A 20,128-nucleotide genomic window follows, 5' to 3' on the forward strand; every position below is an offset into this window, starting at 1 on the left:
GCCAAGTACCAGTAAAACATTTGCCCTGAGTGATTTTTTGCTTTGTTAACAAATCTAATCCATCCTCAAAAGATAAAACATTCTCATTACTGAACACATTCTATATATTCAGAGAGTAGTTTCAGGTAGGTTCTGAGTGCAGGCTGTGGACTCTGACTCCCTGGGTCCCAACCCAGCAGAGCCTCTGTAATCTGGAAACAAGCTCCTTAATCTGTGTGTCTCAGTTCCTCACCTGTAAAATAGGTATGATACTTCTACCTTCTTCATGGAATTTACAATATATATATAATTGCTTAGTTCAATAGCCAACACAAAGTGAGTCCTCCATAAAAGCTGGTGTTAGATTAGGTAGTTAGGTAGATATCACTATGGAAAGAGAGTGTCCCCTGACTCCAGGAATATCCAGTGACTATCAGGTGATGGTCAGACAGTTGTTAAACTGTGTCTTCAAAATAATAATTTGTCACAGCTGGTGCCAGGGAAAGGCAGTCTCCTAAGAGATAGAAAACAGATAAAGCTAGTGATCAGCAGCTTTTCGGATAAGATCTCAGGATCTGGGTGAGTGGGCTCAAGCACGTGCACTAAAAAGCAAAATGGAAGAGTAACTGGTATATGGCCTTCCTCTAGGAGCACTGGAAGGTAAGGGGAAAACGCCTCAGGTGAGCATGCACACAACTTCAGTAAACGCACTGCACATGCAGCCCCTCCCAAGTGCCAGCAGGCCACTGCGCATGCGGACAGCCCACCCCAAGGGCAGAATCAGGGGAGAAGAGACACAAACCTTGGAACCATGTCAATGTATAAAACCCCAAGTCAAAGGCCAAAGAGTGCACCTGAATCTCTAAGGCACCCGCTTCGCCTTCTTCCAAGTGTACTTTACTTTTCTTCCTTCTACTCTAAAACTTTTTAATAAACTCTCACTCCTGCTCAAAAACTTGTCTTGGTCTCTCACTTTGTCTTTTGCCCTTCAGACAAATTCTTTCCTTCTAGGAGGCAAGAATTGAGTTGATGCAGATCCATACAGATTGACCACTGCTAACATTGGCTCCATCACCACCTCTTCCATTGCTTACCTCCTAGACATTGAAGGAAGACTAGTATAGCATTTTCCCAGAACACACATTGCTGCGTAAGCACGATGCCTAAAAGCCACACAGGACAGGATTCACAAATTGGACACTGTAACAAATATGTTTAGTGCATATGATGAGAGGCCTCATAAATTCAGTTAAAAGATATTTGAGAGACACAGAAAAAATGGCCAAAATATTATTAACTAAAATGTGTAAAGAATACTTATATTCTACTTTTGAATCTGAAGGTTTCCATATTAAAAATGAAGACAAGTTGTAGGTCAATTAAAATGGGCAAACCATTCAGGAGACAAATGAACAAAGAATATTTACAGGCAACACTAAGAAAAGGAAATGTTAATAGATAATGAAGCAATTAAAGTTACACAGCCTCAGTAGTAATAAAAAATGCAAATTACAATGCTGAGGCACCACATTTTACTTTTCAATACTACAAAAATCTTGAAAAACTCCTAATATTCAGTGATGGTGTGGGAAAATGGTAAGTCATATGCTGATAAAGAGTAAACCCATACAGCCTTTTTAGAAAGCAATACGTTGATATCAATATTTAAAATGTAAGTGTCCATTGTCTAGAATTCTACTTCTAAGAATCTACTTAAGAGTGCTAACACTAACATATACACACAAACATGTGTATGTGCATCAGTGTGTATGTTCATTACAGCAAGTTTGGAACTAGAAAAAACTGGAACCAAGCCATAGCAAAATGAATGACAGCATTCTGGTAATACGGTATATCTATATAATGGAACATTAGACAATAACTTTTTAATGTACTAATATGAAAAATACAGATGCAATAATTAATACAGCAGTGTGCATTTACTAATTGCTTACTAATTGCCAAGTATTCAGCTAGTATTTATTTCCACAGAATCACAGAAATCAGGGTTATCTAGGAGAATGATGAGGACACAGACTCTGGAGCTAGACCACCTGAACTCTAGAACCAGCTCCTCCATATATTTGCTGTGGGACCTTGGGCAAGGTACTTCAATTCCCTGTGCCTCAGCCTCCCCTCCTGTCACACGGCAATAATAACAGTACCTATATCGTGACGTAAGAGCAGAAATGGAGTTTGTACACTTGAAGTGCTCAGCATAATGCCTGGTAAGTGATTAAGTGCCCAGTAAAGGCTAGCTGTTGTTGCAGCTGCTATTGTTATATTCATCTTTGCAATACATGGTACAACTCTCTCCATTTTACATCACGTAGTTGGCACCACATCTTTAAATCCTATCATTTTTATTTAAAAACATGTAGAGTTGCTATTTATTCAGTGCCTACTATTGAGCCAATGGCCATATACAAATTGGCACAGAGGTATTATGGGAAAGCTGGCTTCTGAACTTGCCCTCCCAATGCTTCAATACCTCCATCCTATGCCCAAGATCATGGTGATTCTAAACAGCCCTCTGGTGAGGATCTGTGAAGACCGAGTGATCCCCCATCCTTAGGAGATATGGTCTGTTCTCTGTCAGGTGCGGGCTGAGCTTCCAGTGCTGGTCTCTGCACCCTGGCCCACATGAAACCCTCGCCAGACTTCTCCCTGCAGCTCAAGTGGGTTCTCCACTCCCACACCAGTACTCCTGGCCTGCAGCACATCTGAGCGTGGTCTCTCCTGCTCCTGGACCAATTGAGGCCAGGCCATACCTTTTCTCTGCTGCTCTAGGGTCAAGTATGTCTGTAGGTCAGACTGCTGTGCTCCCGACTACAAGCTCAAGGCCTAAGCACAACTCCTGACTCCCACAAAACCCATTTATATATCCTTATCACTTTGCAGTTATTAGAATGAAGACCTCTGTATAACATATATTAGGCAATTTCTCTTTAACCATCAATTAACTTACATGAGAAAAATAGCAATTCTTATATATAACTTTTTTCCGTCTTGACCATCAGTTGACAATATTGCCAGCCAAGAGGAGAGCAGCCCACTGCTGCTTCTCAATGCTGATTCCTTGACTCCACTTGAACATTTCTGGTGAGACTGTGCCGGCTTCCTCTACCTCTAAACAGGTACGTGACACCTGGCTGCAGACTATTACACCTCTCTTATATAATCATTATTCTTTCCTGCCAACTTGTTTTAGGCTGATGTCACATTCCATTATGTCAATTTTTTGGAATACTGGATATGAATGAAGTCAATTAGAATTGGATATGCTGGGCAATTCAGTTACTGAGAGTAACAAGAGATGTAGGCAAGCCTTGGTCCCCTAAAAGTGTTCAAGCATATTTCCTGAGAATTTGAAGTATAAAACTTTGCTAAACAGACTTAAAGAAAAATCAAAAAAGGACTCTACTGTAAACCATCTGGTAGCCCAGAGTAACCAGTCAGCTATGGAAGACAATTCGTATCTCTTTAAGAAATACTGTTTGCATGACACTTGTTTTTAAAATACCAATGGATTTTTTTTTAACTAGAAATGTCTTCTATAGATCTGTGTTTTAGCTGATTTATTATATTCTCTGAAAAAGGTCAATTTTGACCCATACATGTGAACATTTAAGGTAGGTGCACAGAGTTCCACATGCTTCTAACGTGGAACTCTACCCCTTCCAACGGCCAAAACACTCTCTACCTCAGCATCGTGTGGATAATATAACTAATGATCTGCCTTCCCCTAAGGCAGAATTTCTCAGATTCAACACTGCTGACATTTTAAAACAGATAATTCTTTGTTTGCCGGAAGCTATCCTGTGCTTAGTAGAACAGCATTCCTGGACCCTACCCATTAGATGCCAGTCGCACCACCCCGTCCTAGTTACAACAACCACAAATGTGTCTAGATGTCTCGTAGGTGGCAAAATCACCCCTAGTCAAGAACCACTGCCTGGAGGGACCACTGTGACCAGTCCCAGCCTGCCATAACCTCCCTGCACAGTCCAACCTTCCCTGGACTCATCACACAGTCCCCTCCTCTCCACGTGTCCCTCAATCTAGCTTATCTCCTGCCCTTCTCCAACCCCTCAATCTTCCTCTGTGCTCTGGGATCTCATGATAAGCCATCAGCAAAGTCCCCTATAGTCTCAATCTCTTCACAGACTATTCCTTTGACTTCCTTGCTCTAACCCCAAACCTAAGAATACTGTTCCCCTAACTCTTGCACATAATACGGTGGATTTTTCTCTCATACGCTGCATACACTCCTTTGCCAATTAAATGTCATTTTCCCCACCTTCTCTCAAGAAACCCAGACCCTTGGGACAGGGGTTGGCAAACTACAGACTGTAGGCTATGTCTGGCCTCCCACCTGTTTTTATATGGCGTGTGAGCTAAGAGTGGTTTTCACATTTTTGATGGTTGAAAAAAAAATCAAAAGAATAATATTTCATGACATGTAAACTTCAAATTTCAGTGTCCATAAATAAAATGTCACTGGAATACAGCCATGCTCATGCCAGTACCAGTGGCCAATGGCTGCTGAAGTGTTACAAAGGCAGAATTCAGTTGAGTACGTATAACAGAGACTGTCTGGTCCTCTAAGCTTAACATATTAGTTGGCCCTTGACAGAGAAAGTTTGCAGACCCTGCTGCTGAGGCATGTGGCACTAGTCTGGACCTTCTACTCCCTAACCACTTGTTAACATCCACTATCTGCCAGGTCACTCTTCCATGTATATTAAAATATACACATGACTGAAAGCTGCATTGTACAACTGTTAAAATTAGTGAATGAATGAAATTCAAAATTACTTTTATAGTTTGGAATGTTGTGTGGAAATCAGCAGGATGAAACTGAAAGTTCATGTGTTAAGTCCCATGCAGTGTTTGATATCAGAAAGACAGACACACAGAGCAGGAAGCAGCCCTGTTTTTGCCAACAGAGAAAGAACCTGGATAAACAGAATATTCAAGGACAGGAGGGTATCTCGGGAAAGAGAGCATCCACACCTGGAAGTGTACCCCATCTCTTGGGAATGTGACAGGAAGGGCTCCTGCTTTGGGCTAGATAAATTTTAAGAACTTTCTAGTCCTAAGATTCTTTTCTCCTTCCAATGAAATTTGCAAATTTTAAATGCAAAGATGAAACTCATTATGGCACACATGGTCCCATAAAGATGCTTTTAGTTTACCAATGACCAATAAACTTGTACCTTATTGGGTAAATGCTCAGTGTGGAGTGCTATTTCTTAAGAAACCAAAGCAAACCAATCTGAATTCAGGCTCTTATTAGTCTTTAATAAAATTAAACCACGTAGCTGGCTTAAGTCTACAGGGAGACTAAGCATTTCTCCTTTGCAAGTCTTCAAATTTTTGTATTTACCTCAATTAAAAAAATACCTGCCAGGTATGTAAATCAAATTGTCTCTCTAATCATCTCACTTGAGGAATATGTTTAGGAGTGGTTGGTGGGATGTGGTTGGCTGAGAAGTGGTTTGAATACTTTGGACATTGAGAGCCAAGGGCCAAAGACATGGATTTACCCCATGGCTCAGCCCTAGTCCTGTGATCTGGAATAAAGCACTTAGCCCCATCTGTTTTGTCACTTGTGCAATGAAGATAATAACACCTGTCCTGTCTGAATCTTACAGAGGATGATTGAGAGTTAAATTCAAATGATGCAAAAGGACCACCTGAGTGGAGACTGTCCTATATTTTCTTAGAACAACATGAACCCCCTTCTAAAATGTATTTCTACCTTGTTTACAAAAGTTGGCATCACTGAGTTATAAAATCCATCCCCAAATTCTTCATATGTGGTATCTGCAGGCATGTTGCTACAAGCTAATGTTAAGTACAGCCGGGGCATTCGCAGACCTGAAGAGCAATGCACATTAGGCATGCTTCTGTGTCTTTCAAGGTATGCAGGTGACAGAACACAATGAGCTACTTGATTCTAAGGTACTGTTTTGAGGCACAGATGTTGGGCAGGTGACTAAGCTATGTGGGCAGAAATCACTTCCCATTCTGAATCTCACCACCCCTTCCCACAATCTCACTCATGCCTCATCAAAACTGTGCCATCACTTTGGGGTCACAGGCAAAATCCCTCCAACAGGCTTCATAAATGAAGTCACTTCATGATCATCAATCTAGATGCATACAATGTCATCTATTGTTACAAGCTGCAAACTATATTTTTCTCAAATGCTACTAAATTAATGTTGAAGTAATAAACCCAGTGAAATGAAATTCCAAAAAGAATGAAGCAAATGGCATTCAGAGTGGCATCCCTGGCTTCCTGTTTCAGATCCTACCGAGCCCAGCACTTCAAGACTGTGAATTGTGCCCAGGACGGTCCACTTCCATACCATCATCCTTGCCAGCCTACCACAAAGCACCGTCATCTGAACTTACAACACAGGGCTCCTCAAAAAGTGTAACAGCAAGAAACAGACAAGGAACAAACACGGCGGAGCGGGAGAACATCCAGCACTACCGACAGGGTCCTCCTAGCTCCTACACTCAGCATCTTCGGTGGTTTTATACATAGGCTTTTATTCAGATGGCTGTATACAATTTTCTCTACTCTCTTCATGTTAATTTCTCAAGCCAGCTGGAAGAGAGCTTCAAGGGCTTTTTGAACTGGCTGAGTTTCTTTAAGGTCCTAGATGACAAGATGCAATGCTCATGGTAAGTGCTATTGTTCCTTAATCTGTTTAGAAGTTTAGGTCTTCTTTTCACCAAAATAGAGGTTGTTATAAACATACTCTCAGAAGCCTAAAAATCTGTAGGGAGAGGGCACCTGGGATTATAAGGTAGAAGAGGGGTATTAACACGGATCATGGCTGCATGTCTCTCTCAGACCAATGCCCTCCTCCTTCTTCTGGAATTATAGGCATCTAAAGGCATGGCCTGGTTCCTGATCAAATGATCCCATGAGAATCAAATTGTTTGGGGCACCTCTTGGTGCCAGTGGGGTATTCCCTTAGAGATAGAGACAAGAAACATATCTTGATCACTTTTTCTTAAGGTCATCCAACTTATTCTGAGTGATTTTCTTCCTTGTCATGTAGCCTGGTAATCTAAATTTGACTCCCAGGAGGATCTCTATGATGAGGGAGGATGCTCCAGCCAAGTGATATGAGCACTTACTACTTTCAGACTCTCAGCAACAGGATGGGAATGTGTCAGTTGGCTCCTGTGGACTTAGGTGGGATGGACTGGCCCCTAAAGTCCATCATCCCAGTGACCTCAGAACATCCATTTGGGAAGATATAACCAGACCCAGACCTTGGAGCAGACATGGCAAGCCTTTTGTTGTACCTCTGTATTATAGAACCACTCTGGTTTGGCAGATTTTGTCAAACTTTATACTTTAAATACACATAATATCTCACAGGATTGCCAATCATTATATATTTTTTTCTGCCTACCTTTCTTATTTTTCCTCCCAACCCAAACATGAAGCTCACAGGGACAGAGATGGTACCTTTCTATTTACGTATCTTCATGGCTTTGAATAGTCCTCGCTTCTAACACTCAATAAAAACGTTTCAGACTAAATGATGGAATTAGTATTTACTGAAATTAGTATTTACTGGGTTATTATTCTGTTTAACTAAAACCAACCCGGAGATAGCCTTGTATTGTCAGGACTATTGCAAGGCTCTTCCAACTTCACATTCCTACAGTGGAATACCATTTATTTCTAGGCCAAAGTTTTGTGTTTTGAAGTCTTTCCCATTTGATAAAACACGGCTTTTCTGAACAGTTATTAACTGAGATGGCAAATAATACTTTAAAAAAAAAAAAAGGTAGCTGAAAAAGAGTTCCTGGGATTAGTAAGATCAGGTCTGTGAAAGTCACCAGGGGCCACTTTGCATGGGAAATTCCCTGAGATGTTCGGCCGGTGGTTTAACAGTCCAGAAGAGGTAGGGAACAATGCGAGGGCAGGGTTTGCGGGGGGACAAACTGGCCAGCAGAAAGGGGAGTGTGGCGGGCACCGGTGGGCTGTAGCCTTCCTCTCTCTTTCAGGTGGCATCCTTGCACCCCACTCCACTGCCAACTTAATGCTTACTTTTCACGCAGATCTTGCACTTGGCTGGGCTTGAAGCTGGGAGCTGACTGGGAGCAGGGACTGGTGGGAGCCGACAGGGTGCTCTTGATGCTCTGCACTGAATGCCTGCGGCTCCTTCTGCGGTCCAGGCCCCGGTGTTCGCCCCCGCTACTGGAACACACACTGGCCCTCCTCCGGTCCCGGCGCCCGCTGGGGGGTGGCTCCGCAGTCTCATCGCCATCCTCGTGCCTGAGCGCCACCTGGAAAAGCAGAGCATGCCCAGTGCAAGGTCAGGCTTGGCATCCTTTCACAGACCTTGGGTGTGACTGCATTTCAGGATTGTCCTAATAGAGATTTTTAACTCTGTCTTTCCAAATGGCAGGCCTCAGCTTCCCTGCCAGGTCTTTACAAACACACGTGTCCAGGCCAAACACAGGCTGGGCACTGGAAGATACTTGCCACTGTGGGTTCTTCCCATCAAACAGACACGAAAGGGGCAGCCAATATGACCAGTGAGTATGAGAAATATTTCTGTAATCGGATGGAATCTAAATAATTCTGCACCCCAGAATTTCCATTTCCTGGGCCTTCATCTCTCCTTGCCTACCCTTGCCTCTTTTCTGCTCCATGAGCCTGAATTCCTCCTGAAGCCTAGTGGTGGCTGGTCCCCAGTGAACTTGCTTTCCCAAAGAAGGTGCTCAAAAGTGGCCAGAGCCACAAGATACAGGTGAATGGGAACTGGCCTCACTCATAAATCTTTCTAAGAGGCCTAGTTCAACAGCAGGTATCGCTCAATTTCACAATCTTGGCTGACAGCTGCTGCACTAACAGGCTACTCTCAGCAGCCTGGTTCAGGGTTTTGGGTGGAGCCTGTAGTTTTACTAGAAGTTTGCACACACAAGTCACAAAGACACACTACACAAATAGACGACTCCTAGAATAGATTTTTTTTTAAGTTTCTTAAGAGTGATACATATGTGTGCAGAAGAATAACTGGCTTGCATTTTGCCACTTTGGCTTACATGGGGAAACCTGAGGCAACTGGCCCCATACTCTTTCTTACCCTTTGCCTTTTTCCAAGGGATATTTTTGGTCCTGTGTCTAGGTAGTACCTTCTGCAGACAACCAGCTTCTCTGTCTCTTAATCTCACTCTGTACTGGATCTTACACCATGGCTTTCTCACCTCACATTAAAACTAACTGTCCTTTTGCATAACTCCCCTCCATCTCTCTTCTAGCATCCAGCTCTGCTCCTCACACATGATCACTCTTTCTAGCCAGCAACTCTATCTCTAGCCTTTTTAATTTTTATACTGATGCCTACATTATTTAAAACCAGAAAGTAGAAAGAATGCAAGTTTTGGTATCAACTAGACCTTGGTGTGCATGCTGGCTGTGGCACTAATGAGCCAGGTGTGACCTGCCACAAATTACTTGCACCCTCTCTGGCTCATCAAATGAAGTTAATAGAATTGTCCTTGCGGATTTGTGATGAGAATCACTTACATAAAGGTAACTCATGTAAAGCATCTAAAAGAAGGCCTAAAGGCCTTCTTTGTGGTACTCAATGAATATGACTGTCTTCCCCTATCCATGCTCTCACAGGAAGTGACCTAAGATGCCCATAAATTTCTTAATCACACAGAATTGGTGGGTTGGGCTACCTCACAGCCCAAATGGGCCAGGCTCATTTAAGTCCAGCAGTCTCTCCGACTTGGCAACCATGGAATCGCATGGTTCCAAGTCCCCACACATGCAAGTTCTCCAGCCTTATGGGTGTTCTGGTCACATTTCTGCCATGTAAGAGAATGGAGAAGATTTAGATAGCTAACCACAGTATATGGCTTTAACATCACCTATCTGCAGAAAATCTGGCTACTGCAAAATCAGCCGCCCTCATGTCTAAAGTTTCACACCTGTGTCCTGGTATGAGCTTGGCTGAGGTAAGGCCAGGTTGGCCACTGTCATTCCAGTTCACAGGGATATACCAGCACCTGAGATACATGGACTGTTTACCAGGAGTGTATCCACCCTTATCTGTCCCACCTTGTTCCCACCAGCTCAAGCTTTCATGAAATCTCTTCCATCTACGTGCCAGATAACATCTTGTAGCAAACTCTTACACGTGAAGATAATTTAACAAACTTGACTGTTTTACTCCGCTAGACTTCACCAGTCAAACATAATTTTGGGATGTTTGAGGCAAGAATTGATAAAAGTTAATCTAAAGCTCTATCTTTACAAAGTCTCATGGGAAATTCTGTTTCCCAGGAGTCTCCTTCTGCGCTGTAACTGTAAGAACTAAAATGATATTATGCATTTGGTTGAGCACATTTGTCATCTCAACTTTATAAATGACATTCCATGTGGAAAGTTTGAGAACAACCATACACCTGACAAAGAACAGCATTTTTAAGTGTTTCTAGCCAAATATATTTTTTTATTTCTATATATAAAAATTCTAGACCATTTGAACTTATCCTGACCTGATGTCTTGATTCTGCTTCTTATTAAGCACACATTTGGAATGATAAGATTAGGGATAAGAGTTCAGATATTTCTAATTCCTTATCTAACCTCAGAGGCCCAAGGATCAAGTAATGTTCCACTCACAATTCCTTTCAGAGAGGCACATAGTATGCATGAAGTGAAATCCTCTTTAACTGCCCTTTGTCAAGGAAGATGGAGATAACCAGAAAATCTGAAGGACAAGAAAAATCTGAAAAAATTATCAAGGCAACATCATAACATAGAACACAGTTGGGGCTTTCTGAAGTTCAGATAACTGACAAAATATCAAGCTACTTAAAAAAAGAAGAGCGAGTTGGCTACAGAATCTTGCTAGACCCAAGGGCAGCCTCGGGCTTGGCAGTCAGGGACAACATAACAAGAAATGAGAGGCTGTTGTTCACTCATTGTTTTGTTTTTATAATAAGAATTCTCAGCAAACTGACACAAGAGCAGAAAATCAAACACCGCATGTTCTCACTCATAGGCGGGTGTTGAACAATGAGAACACATGGACACAGGGAGGGGAGCACTACACACTGGGGTCCGTTGTGGGGAAATGGGGGAGGGATGGGGGGTGGGGAGGCGGGAAGGGATAGCATGGGGAGAAATGACAGATACAGGCGAGGGGACAGAAGGCAGAAAACCACACTGTCATGTGTGTACCTATGCAACAATCTTGCATGTTCTTCACATGTACCCCAAAACCTAAAATGTAATAAAAATAAATAAAATAAAATAAAATAAAATAAAATAAAGAATTCTAGAGTCATCAGTGCCCAGTATTGACAGGAAGAGAGACTTCATTTGCACATGCAAGGCTATGGTGGCATTTCCAAATGCTTTAGGTTCTAGTGAGCACTACAGCTTAGTCAGGAATGCTGGGAGCTAAAAAAACAAAACAAACAAACAAACAAACAAAAAAACAAAAAACAAAAACAAAAAAAAAAAAAACACCTGGAGAGTACAGCTCTTAACCCAAGGCTTATTCAGGACCCATGGTAAGGGTCAGACCTAATCAAATACAAGTGCAATGCACATCCTCCATGGCAACACAAAGTGAGATAGAGCCAGTCCTGAAAGATCTCTACTCTCTCCCAAGTGATGGAGTGATTCATCTGTTGGACCTCTCATCAAATATGTTCTAATTCTTTAAATGTAGAACACTATTTGTAAACTAAAAACTTGGGCGAGGAGCAAGTAGGGTCCAGAATCCAGTTTTGATGGCTTACACATACCCACGTAACCAAGAAAGCAGTTAGGAACATCTTAAGGTGACATCTGTAACCACTTCTACTAATCTTTCAGGCCATGGAATGCCCTGAAAATTCTTCTTAAGAATTTTTTTCTTTTTATTTATTGTAGTAAAAACATTCAACATGAGATCTATTTTTTTTTTTTATCGGATTCTAAGTGTACAATACAATACTGTTAACTAGAGGGACGATGTGGTATAGCACATTTCTACAGCTTATTAATCTTGCATTACTAAAACTTTATGCTTGCTGATTGGCAGCTCTCTTTCACCCCTTCTCCTTAGTCTCTGGCAACGGCCATCCTACTCTCTGCTTCTGTGAGTCTATTTCAGACACCTCATATATGTGAAAATATGCTGTATTTGTCCTGTGACTGGCCATTTCACTTAGCAAAATGTCCTCCAATTTCATCCAAGTTCTAAGAAATGTAAAGATTTTCTTCTTAAGATTGAATAATATTCCACTGCATGTATATATGATATTTTCTTTATTGATTCATCCATCACTGGACATTTTGATTGGTTCTACACCTTGACTATTGTGACTAATGCGGCAACAAACATGAGAGTACCAATCTTTCCAAAATCCTGATTTCAATTCTTTTCGGTGAACATCCAGAAGTAGGATTGCTGGATCATATGGTGGTTCCATTTTCAATGCTTGAACAGTCTTTTTAACTTATACTGTGGAAATGCTTAAATATACACAAAATATAGAGAAGAATAGAGACTGTAATGTGTTCATCACCACCCATGAAAAGTTCAACAATGTGGCTTGCTTTGACCAATGGAACATCAACAAACATGATGCACATAGAAGCTTGAAAAGTGTTTATGGAGAGAGATCCAAGATGGCTGAATAGGAATATCTCTGGAGTGCAGTTGCCAGTGAGAAGAATGCAGAGTGTGAGTTATCACCACATTTCCAAATGAGTTTTTACTGCCCACAGACCAGGAGATTCCTGGGCTGAAAAGCACCATTAGTTTCCAGCACAGCTGTTTCAGCCAGCGCTGCGGGTCTCCACATAAAAACTCGCACAAATCCAGGTGGCTGTTTCAACAGTTGCCTGGAATGCCTGGGATACAGAGCTGCCTATTCAACTGAAAAAAAAAGGGGCAGAAACAGGGAGCCATGTGATCTGGCTCAGCAGGTCCCACCCCCAACAAAGACCAGCAATCTGAAATGCTCTAGATTAAAAGTTTTGCAGCAAGCACAGTTGGCCCCAGGACAGTCTAGCTTGGTGAAGGGAAAGGTGTCAGCCATTACAGAGGCAGTCCACCATTACTGAGGCAGACCACCATTACCAAGGCAGCTCTAACAGGAAGTTCACACAACAGCTGGGGAGAGCCAGTGGCAGCTCAGTAATGTCTCTGCTGGCAGACTATGGCTAGACTACCACTTTGCTGGGCAGGGCATCTCTGAAAAAAGGCGGCAGCTGTCAGGAACTTATAATAAAGCCTCACCTTCCTAGGACAGAGCACCAGGGAAAAAGGCGTTTAAAAGTTCCGCTGCAGCAGACTTACACATACCTGGCCAGAGCTCTGAACGGAGCACCGGGGCAACCAGCTCAGCACTTGAGCTCCTATGAGGGACAGACTGTCTCCTCAAGCAGTTCCCTGACCCCTGTATATGCAAAGAGACACCTCATAAAGGAGAGCTCAGGCTGACATCTGGCAGGTACCCTTCTGGGATAAAGATAACAGAAGAAGAAACTAGCAGGAACCCTTACAGTTCTGTAGCACCCATGGGTGATTCCCAGGCAAGCAGGGTCTGGAATGTACCTCCAGCAGGCCTACAGCAGAGGGGCCTGATGATTAGAAGAAAAACTTAAAAGCAGAAAGAAATAACTTCAGCATCAACAAAAAGGACATCCATTCAGAGACCCCATCTGAAAGTTACGAACTTCAAAGACCACAGGTAGATAAATCCACAAAGATGGGAAGAAACCAATGCAAAAAGGATGAAAACACCAAAAACCAGAACTCTTCTCCTCCAGATCACCAGTTGTGATCTCCAAGGGATCACAACTCCACACCAGGAAGGGAACAAAGCTGGATGGAGAATGAGTCTGATTAATTGAGAGAAACAGGCTTCAGAAGGTGGGCAATAACAAACTTCTCTGAGCTAAAAGAACATGTTCTAACCCAATGCAAAGAAACTAGAAACCTTGAAAAAAGGTTTGAAAAAATGCTAACAAGAATAAACAGCTTAGAGAGAATATAAATAACTTAATGGAGCTAAAAAACACAACACGAGAACTTCACGAAGCATACACAAGTTTCAACAGCCAAATCGACCAAGCAGAAGAAAGGATATGAGAGACTGAAGATCAACTTAATGAAATAAAATGAAAAGGCAAGATTGGAGAAAAAAGAGTGAAAAGAAATGAACAAAGCCTCCAAGAAATATGGGATTATGTGAAAAGACCTAATCTATGTTTGATAAGTGTACCTGAATGTGACGGAGAGAATGAATCCAAGCTGGAAAACACTCTTCAGGATATTATCCAGGAGAATGTCCCCAACTTAGCAAGGCAGGCCAATATTCAAGACCAGGAAATACAGAGAACACCACAAAGATATTCCTCAAGAAGAGCAACACTGAGGCACGTAATCGTCAGATTCACCAGGGTTGAAATGAAGGAAAAAATTCTAAGGGAAGCCTGATCTTAGCCACACGTTAGAAAGTGTGACTTTGGCAATATATTACAACATAAAGCACAGATATGCAAACAGATCTCCGGATATTTTTGATGAGCCAATACATCCACTTTAACAAGAAAAGATTTCAGGGAAATCCTTTGAGCATGATCCCAAATGCAACTGCATTTTCAGATACTTCTGTACTCTTTTTTGTCACAAAACTAACATCTCCATGTGCAATCGTAGCTTTGGTGTACATTGAACATCTTTTAACTAATGCTAACATTGATCTTTGTCTTACTAATTGGAAAAAAATTGTCCTTGGAGCCATGCTTCTGGTCTCCAAGCTTTGGAGAAATCATGGTCTGTGGAGTGCGGATGACAGCCAGAATCCCAAGGACATTGCAGTTGAGAAAATGAGTGAGATGGAGATGTGTTTTTTGGAGCTACTTGAGTTTAATATTCATGTTTCTGCCAGTGTTTATGCAAAATACTACTTTGACCTGCATGCCTTGGCAAATGACCATGACCTGTATTTTCTATTTAGTCTTCTTCATAAAGATAAAGCACAGAAATTGAAGGCTATGTCACAGCCACGTGAATACAAAGACTTGCATCAAGATGTCGCCGCTATGACAAGGGCCATCAGCATGGATTTCATTGGTATTCCACACACTAATGCCATCTTATCTTAAAGAAAGAAATTAGCGTTATAAGATCCTGGACTTGTCAACTATAAAGACTAAAAAATATCACTTTTCCTGCTGAAAAAGACCAGCAAAATTAGGATTTTCTTTTTTTATGTTTTGGGTTTGTTTTTTTTTATTGTTTGTTGTTAATTAGAGTTTTCATTGAGAGGAAACTTCTTCAAGCAGCCACACTGTGAAGCTGGGTGATAGTGGCATGAACAGTGGGTGCCAGGTGCTCCCTGCCCTTCTTGTTCCACTGGGTCCAGATGGCATTCCTAGCCCATCACCTTCTTGAACAATTCTTGGGGAGGAAGACTGTCACATGGACACAGCACATCCCAGTTCAGAGTCCACAGTCACCCACAGTCCCAAGCAGGTGACAGTGAACTGAGCTGAGCTGGAATTCAAAAAACTTTAGAATTGGCTCCAGATTTGTGAAAGTACCTGGGTTTGGTTCTCTGTCCACTGAGGCACTGAATACATGATGGTCCAACACTCAACAAGTGTGGGAAGAGAGAGGGCATGGAGACGAGGCTGTTATTACTCCAAGCACCAGGGTACCTCAGTTATGTTCATCTAAGTCTTTGGAGGGAATCTGATCATGTGAAATGAGGCTCCCACATCATGGTTATAAAGGAAGAGATGAAATCAGCTCACCTTCCCCCAGGCCCACAATGGTCATGCCAAAACTAAAAAAAATAAAATAGGACTCCTGAAGATTTCAAGAGTATTGTGACAAGCTCCTAGACAAGTAAAAGACCACCTTCGGATTTTTAAGGGAGATATGGAAGTAAAAACTGAATTTACCCAGTTCTGGGAAAACAAGGAAGAACATTTGGGTTCAAAACTATAAGATCATTTTCCCAGCTAATCTTGCCCTTGTGCATTGTATTGTCTTAGCACTTGTCAACAAAACAAAAACCTCTCAATAACTCTAACACAGGGATACATTGGGACTCACGTTTTCCAGTGCACCTCACTGGTTCAAGAGATTGCTGGTGCTGCCTGCATCTGTCAGTCTGTTCACATATGGAGAGGAGCAGCAGTTCTCACAGGAGCAGCTTCTGCATCCTGAGGAAGTATACCCATGTCTGCAGACATTTTCTGGTTGTAATAACTCGTGGCACTCATTGACAAGCAGTCAACAATGGAATCCTATGGTACATAGGACTGCCCCCCTTCTCAATTGAGGAAGCATTTCTGGCTTCCAAAATAGAAAGTGTTGAGAATCAACTTCCTCTGAGTCTTCAAGGGAAACACTTTGACACTATTTTTTTTCTTACAAGAACACCAGATCCCCACCAATGTGAGACATTAGATCAAGTTTTTGTGCAAGCGTGGATGTTGGGGGCAGAATCCTAAGATGTCCCATGATCTCTGTTGTCTTTTATTATACCCTGAATCCTCATCTTTCCTTGGATATGGCCAGACCTGTGCCTTGTCCTTGGATATGGCAAAGTGAGGGAGTAGCTTTCTGGGAGTTACCTTTCCTTTAATCAGAAACAATAGGAATCCCTATTTTCTTTATTGCGTTTACTTTCTTTTTTACTATTACTTTTATTTGCTCTGTCGCCAGGCTGGAGTGCAATGGCAGGATCTCGGCTCACTGCAACCTCTGCCTCCTGGGATCAAGCGATTCTCCTGCCTCAGCCTCCCAAGTAGCTGGGACTACAGTCATGCACCACCAACCCAGCTAATTTTTATATTCTTAGTAGAAGCGGGGTTTCATCATGGTGGCCAGGATAGTCTTGATCTCTTGACCTCGTGATCTGCCCAAAGTGCTGGGATTAGGTGAGAGCTGCCGTACCCGGCCTCTTGCATTTACTTTCACAATAAAGTGTTTTGGAACATACCACTGTCGATTTGCGATTTCCTCCTCCAACCACAGTCTATGGCCCTTTATACATAATTGAATATTTTCATGTATTGATATTTTGTCTGAAGATGAAATATTAGATGAAACATGTTAAAACATTTCATGCACCTTTGGTGATTGTAGAGTCTACTCTTTGGTGAATACACAAATTGATCTATTTTAAATATTAAAATTTGTATTAGATGTGATAATGATATTTTCTTTATCTTCGCTTGTTAGATATAGTTACTTAAATTCTTCCAAAATTAATGATATTGTATCTTATATTTGATGTAAAAAAAACTCCTAGAATATTTGGAATTGATAGTTGAAATTAAACAGCAAAATGAGAATTGCTGAATGGAGTGATAATGTACTTCTGATGGGTTTGTTATCTATTATCTCTATCATTGTTAAATTTTTAAATTTCCATGAAAACCTATACATAAGTACTGAAAATTTTCTATAAAACCCTTCATGCCCTGCACTTTAGCTCTAGTGCATAATGAATAAAAGGAAAATGGATTCTCCAAAAAAAAAAAAAAAAAAAAAAGAGAGAGAGAGAGAGAGAAAGAAGTGTTTATGCACTGGGACTTGCCTTTTTGAAATGCTGCTATAGTGGGAAGACATGTGGGCCAGCCTGTTGAAGATACATGGCTTAGCCAATAGCCAGTAGCAAACACCGGACCAAGTAGATAAGCTAAGGCTGCAGTAGATCATCCAGCTCACTCAAACCACTAGATAACTACAGCTGAGTGAAAAGTTCCCAGCTGAATAAGGCTCAAATTCCTAACTCACAGAATCATGAGCAGTGATTGCTGTTTTACACCACTAAGATCTGGGGAATTTTGCTATGCACCAAGAGATAACTGATACATACTTTCTATCACCTATGACAAGGAGGAATCTTCAGAGATTACACCTATTAATTACTCCTAAAAGTAATAGTTACGTCTCATCCTCTAAAGTCTTTAGCCTTGAGATGCCTGATCTCTTACGGGGACCAAATTTTCAGAACCCAAAGTTAGAACACATAATCTGACAAAGGATTTTTTTATTTTGTCCATTTATGTACATGGCTCGGCCCACAGCCAGTACCAAATGCCAGACTATGTGAAAACTCATATGAAGCTATAAAAAATCAAATGAATTTAATTAAACATGGATCAAATCACCTTTCTGAAATAGAGTTAAATTACATGAAATTGGGCCTGTTTTCAGCAAGTCCAAGACATAACAGCCATCAGATGTCCTTCTCTATTAGGAAGAATTCTAGAAGCCTAACCAAACTCTCTGCAATTGCTTGAGAACATTCAGTCTTTTGTGAAAATAAATATTGGTTTTGCTTGTAGGCTTTATTGCTGCCCTTGCATATACTGAAGTTGGCTGTCTTGTAGCAGCAAATATATTTTTTAAATGCATTAACTTTCGGAAAGAAATAAAAATCCCAACTCTGCCAGCTATCTGAAGGATTCAGTTGTCACAGCTTGAGTTATTACTCAGGGCATCTGCCCCTTAAGGTGACTACTTTCCAACTGAATAGCATCTTTCCTTCCTTCAACTCAGCCCCTAATCGACGCTATCATGAAGGTGATATTTGAAGGAGACTTTCATTCAAGCACCTACTGAACTTCTACCATAGGCAGCTGTGCTGCCAGGCCCTGGGGCTAGACAGAAGCATGAGATGTATGGCTCAGAGGAGCTCAAAGGGAAACAGGTCGCATGTCCTAAGGAGTGTTAAATCAGCAGTGTGGACACAAGGCAGCACCCTCTCATCAGCTACGAACAACAGTAGGGGGACAAGCAGCAGGAGACCCTTTCATCTTGCCAAGGAGGCTTAGGGGAAGAGATGACATTGGAGGTGACTTCAGCAGGAGGGTCAGGAGTTTAATAACTTGAGAAGAGGAAGAAGAACATTCCAGGCAAGGAGATGGAATGGATAAGGGAAAGTTCCCCAAATACCCTGCCTTTCATGTTCAAAAACAGGAGAAGTTGAGTGTCACTGAAATTTCAGACATATCTTTGGAATGATGGAGACGAGGCCATAGAGGCACAAATGCCTCAAAGCATGAATGGCCCTTGTAGCAATTGAAGGAATTTTGGTTTCATCTTGCTGGTCATGAAAAAGTCAGTCATTCATTCATTCGTGTTCTTAAACGGAGGAACAGCATAATGAGATTTCACTTTTAGGAGGATCACCTTGCTTTCAGCTGATAGGAGTTTGGGATGCAGAGAAGGCTCCCTTGAAATATCAGTGTCCCCAGGCTCTGCACATGCTGTTCTCTGGGCCCTACCCCTGAAGTCACGCAGCCACCTTTCCGACACCCGTCATGCCTGACTTCCTCCAATGGTCTCTGTCATTCACTGTCTTTCATTGGGCCATCATCTCAGACAGGCCTTCTATCCTTGCTGCTGCTTCACTTTCTGGTTCCTACCTCATACCGTCTCTTTTTTCATAGACATGTTTGCAATCTCAGATCCTCTGCTTATACACATTCCTGATCACTGTCTGCACCGCATTAGAGTATGTGCCTCCTCAGGGCAGTGATTTTTTTCTGATGTGCTGGGTTACCAGGGCTAGAATAGTGCCTGGCACACAGCAAATGCTCAATGAAGTTTCGTTGAATGAACAAAGTAATAGACAAGTAAATGAATAAGAAGATACGCAATAGTTCAGGCAAGAAACCATGAGGGCCAGAGTTAAGGAAATGATCACAGGAATGGAGAAAAAGTACAGTTTTCAGCAATCACACTCAGAAATATAAGGACACAGGAAACAGAAAGGAGTTCAGTACCAGGTGTCCCAAACTTTTTACACAGGGGGCCAGTTCACTGTCCCTCAGACCGTTGGAGGGCCACCACATACTATGCTTCTCTCACTGACCACCAATGAAAGAGGTGCCCCTTCCTGAAGTGCGGTGTGGGGCCAGATAAATGGCCGCAGGGGGCTGCATGCGGCCTGCAGGCCGTAGTTTGGGGACGCCTGTTCTAGGCTTATAACTTAGGAAATTCCACTGTTTGCAGAGGTGGAGATATGAAGAGTCTGTGCAGAATGTTTATTTTTGTTGTGGTAGGAAAATAAAGGGTTCATTTGGGGCTGGTTGCATTTCATGTGTGTCTTTCAGGTGGTCATA

At 41.9% G+C, this 20,128-nt stretch overlaps 1 protein-coding gene across 9 annotated transcripts in view; it reads right to left on the reverse strand.

Moving 5' to 3' along the window:
• The window catches only part of FHOD3 (formin homology 2 domain containing 3), a 493,523-nt gene that overhangs the window by 151,879 nt on the left and 321,516 nt on the right, over positions 1-20,128 (reverse strand). For all 9 annotated transcript variants that reach the window (XM_074383563.1, XM_074383562.1, XM_039463510.2 and 6 more), the window contains one exon: positions 8,066-8,304. In XM_074383563.1, the coding sequence (XP_074239664.1) occupies positions 8,066-8,304 (239 nt within the window). The remainder of the gene's footprint in view (positions 1-8,065; positions 8,305-20,128) is intronic.

The sequence above is a fragment of the Saimiri boliviensis genome, chromosome 13 (genome assembly GCF_048565385.1).
Source record: "Saimiri boliviensis isolate mSaiBol1 chromosome 13, mSaiBol1.pri, whole genome shotgun sequence".
In the NCBI taxonomy this organism is placed as follows: domain Eukaryota; kingdom Metazoa; phylum Chordata; class Mammalia; order Primates; family Cebidae; genus Saimiri; species Saimiri boliviensis.